This window comes from Entamoeba invadens, assembly GCF_000330505.1.
Source record: "Entamoeba invadens IP1 unplaced genomic scaffold scaff_1105074726609, whole genome shotgun sequence".
Classification (NCBI taxonomy): Eukaryota; Evosea; order Mastigamoebida; family Endamoebidae; genus Entamoeba; species Entamoeba invadens.
In genome coordinates, this window is record NW_004191835.1 from 72,164 (window position 1) to 75,424 (window position 3,261).

At 41.2% G+C, this 3,261-nt stretch overlaps 2 protein-coding genes across 2 annotated transcripts; one reads left to right on the plus strand and one right to left on the minus strand.

The window, feature by feature from the left end:
• Window positions 1-249: 249 nt before the first annotated feature.
• EIN_134710 (hypothetical protein) lies at window positions 250-1,899 on the plus strand (the record flags this gene model as incomplete). Its single annotated transcript, XM_004185205.1, has 1 exon — window positions 250-1,899. One exon carries the CDS (start codon window positions 250-252, stop codon window positions 1,897-1,899), a length of 1,650 nt encoding a protein of 549 aa, XP_004185253.1.
• Window positions 1,900-2,089: 190 nt separating this feature from the next.
• EIN_134720 (glutamine synthetase, putative) lies at window positions 2,090-3,259 on the minus strand (the record flags this gene model as incomplete). Its single annotated transcript, XM_004185206.1, has 1 exon — window positions 2,090-3,259. A coding segment is annotated over one exon (1,170 nt), but the record flags the coding sequence as incomplete, so codon positions are not given.
• Between the last annotated feature and the right edge of the window lie 2 nt (window positions 3,260-3,261).

A 3,261-nucleotide genomic window follows, 5' to 3' on the forward strand; every position in this document is an offset into this window, starting at 1 on the left:
ACAAAAATGCGTCTTGCAAGATACCCAAATATCGAGTCTGTTGCTACTTCGAAATACCCCGACTCTATTTATGTCGCAATAAAAAGTGGAACATCCCCCGATATCAGTGGGTTCTACCGCCCCCTCACACAAATGGTATGTGGGAACAACACAGTATACCAAAAAACAAGTTCAGTGAATGGTAAGAGTTATTTTGTGTATCGCAACTCAACTGGATTTTGGCATGTGAGCACAAGAAATGACTGTGGCATGCCTGTTGTGTCTGACGGTCCTGCTTGGGCGTCGCGAAGAACCTCGATGCAAGGGGACTTAAGTGCAATTAGTGGGTCTGGTGCTACTGGTATAGTTACATTACCAGTGAATGGAACGATCTATCGAGGGTATATGTATACTGCTTACACCAATGACAAGTCCAAATTCTATTATGCGGATGATAGAGTATCAACTTGGGCTTCAAACAGTGAAGTGTATTTTAAAGGGTATTGGAACTCCCTTTATGGCGAATATTCAGTCAAAGGAAAAGTCGTGACAAGCGATCGAACAATTGTTTTTAACAAGACACTGGACAGCTTGAACACTGGAATGCCGTATTACGCATATAACCTTATTGAGGAATTGGATGAAGCTGGGGAATATTATATCGACAGAAGCGAAAATAAGTTATACATATACTTGCCGCCTAATAGTACTGATGTTTGGATAACACAGTCGACCGATCCAATCTTCAATATTGGAGGGATTAAAGGACTTACCATTGAAAACTTGATCATGTCCCATACACTAAATGACATAGTAGATATGAGTTCCGTGTCAAATGTAGTGCTCAGAAATAATGTCCTTCGCCACGCTGGATTAAAAGCGATATACAGCAATGGCCTTAATATCAAATTTGATAACAACGAGATGTATGACACGGGTGATACCATCATTTACATGTTATGTGGTGACTACAAAAAACTCGAGAATGGCGGGTGTGAAGTGACAAACAACGTCTTCTCGTTGTCGAGTCAAATCAAAAACACGGTGGCGATTCAATCGACTGGGATGAATGTGAAGATTTCACATAACAAGTTCTTCAATATTCCATATTCAGGCATTTACATGATTGGCGATGAGTATATGGTCTCATATAACGAACTTGAAAACTTCTGCTCAAGCTCAAATTACTGCAGTGGGATATTCTCAGGTGGCCATTGGGAATATAGAGGAATGATTATTAAATATAACTACTTGCACCACGCATTAGGATTTTCATATTCCAATTCGGGACTCAATGCAATCGGTCTGGACGACAACTTGTCTGGCGCTACGGTGTATGGAAATGCTATTGTAAGTGTGGCGAATAGAGGAATATCACATTCATCTGGAAGAGAGAACAATATCGCGAACAACTTTGTATATAACTGCACGAACGGATTCTACGGGGACGGGAAAGGACCGTCCGCATATAAAACTACTGGCTCATCGTACAATTTACTTGGCATTATGGACGAAGCGGGAATCGATCGATTCAGCTCGCCATGGAAAGATAAGTACCCAACACTCGCTTTGTTGCCTAAGACGAATTCCGAGTTGATGCAAAATACACACTGGCTGTTACCAGAAGAGAGCAACATTCAGTGTAACGTACTCTTCCAGAATAAGTTGGATGTCAACATACAAAACGACTGTAAACCAAGTTACAAGAAGTGGGAAAATAACATGGAAAATGCAACAGATTTAATGATGGAAATTTCAGCAGATGGCATCGTCACTTTTGGAAAAGACAGTGGAGTCTACAAGATGGAGTGTTGGAAAGACATCCCATTCGATTGTATTGGTGTCGGTAAACAAGACTGCGACGGCTCTTTCAAAATAAGTGTAGCTATAATCCTTGGCTTGCTGATGTTGTGCTTATAACTTTGTGATGACTTTTGGTTCTGTTGCAATGTTTAGCATATAAAGAGTCTGTTCTATTTTAAGAGCAGACTCTACTCTTAAAATAGCTTTATTAACTTTTACTAATAGTAAACTATAATTATTAGATTGAGTAATAGATTTATTAATATATTATAATAATATAGTAACTAAATAGTAAATTCATAATCAATTAGCAGTGTGCATTCCATATCTCTTCATACGACGGATACGGCCAGATCGAATTTGGCATCACACATTCAAACTTATCGACGTACTCCCGGACGTTTTCCATTTGTTCAAGAGCACGGTGGGCTTCTTTGAGACAAGATGAATCCTTGACACTCTCCTTTTCTTTCTTCAATTCCTCAATAGTGTTGAAGAGAGACTCCAGCCATGAAGTCATAGTTTGGACTCGACGGGATACTTGTGTGACTCCAAGTGTTTTTGCTTCTTGTGTTTCCTTCGCGACAAAAGTCAAGACAACGGGCAAGACTTCGCTTTCGACCATATCGATCATTTGGTTGACATCAATCAACACGGAACTCACAAACGCCTCCGCGAGAATAGTGACTCGCGCTTCAATTTCTTCTTTACTCAGCACATTTGTTGTCGAAAACATTTCTTCCGACTTCTTTAAAGCGTTAAGAGCTTCGTCCATCGTTTTAATTTCGCGAATGCCATGTTTCTCCATATGTTCTCGATACTTCACATTATAACAGTCTTCATTATAAACTACTTTTTGATGCTTCTGAAGAGTTTCTTTAATCACTAACTCAACCGACTCCGTCTCCGTTTTGCCGTTCTTCATGTATTTGTCCACCTCGTCGCACATCGCATTCAGTGCCTCAGCAACTGCGGTGTTCAACACAGTAATTGGCCAAGCCGCATTTTGTTCCGATCCAACGGCTCTGAACTCAAACCGGTTTCCAATGAACGCGAACGGCGATGTTCGATTTCTGTCGCTTTGGTCGCGCGTGATTTTCGGGAGCATCTGTAAGTGGAAATCTAATGTCATTTTCCCTCGTATTATTTCATTCTTCCCTTCAACCAACCCATCGATCAGTTCTTGTAACCCATCACCTAAAAAGACCGAAATAACAGCAGGAGGCGCTTCAAACCCACCCAGACGATGAACGTTCCCAGCAGTCATCACGGACGCCCGCAAGACATCTGCATGGTTGTCGACACCCATCAACACAGCAGCAACTAAGAAGTAAAATCTCCGGCGTGTTTCTTCTGTTTCTCCCAATACAAGAAGACACTCTGGACCACTGAATATCCCCCAATTCACATGCTTTCCAGACCCATTCACTTCCGAAAATGGTTTCTCGTGGAAGAGGACTTCAAGTTGATGTCTTTTAG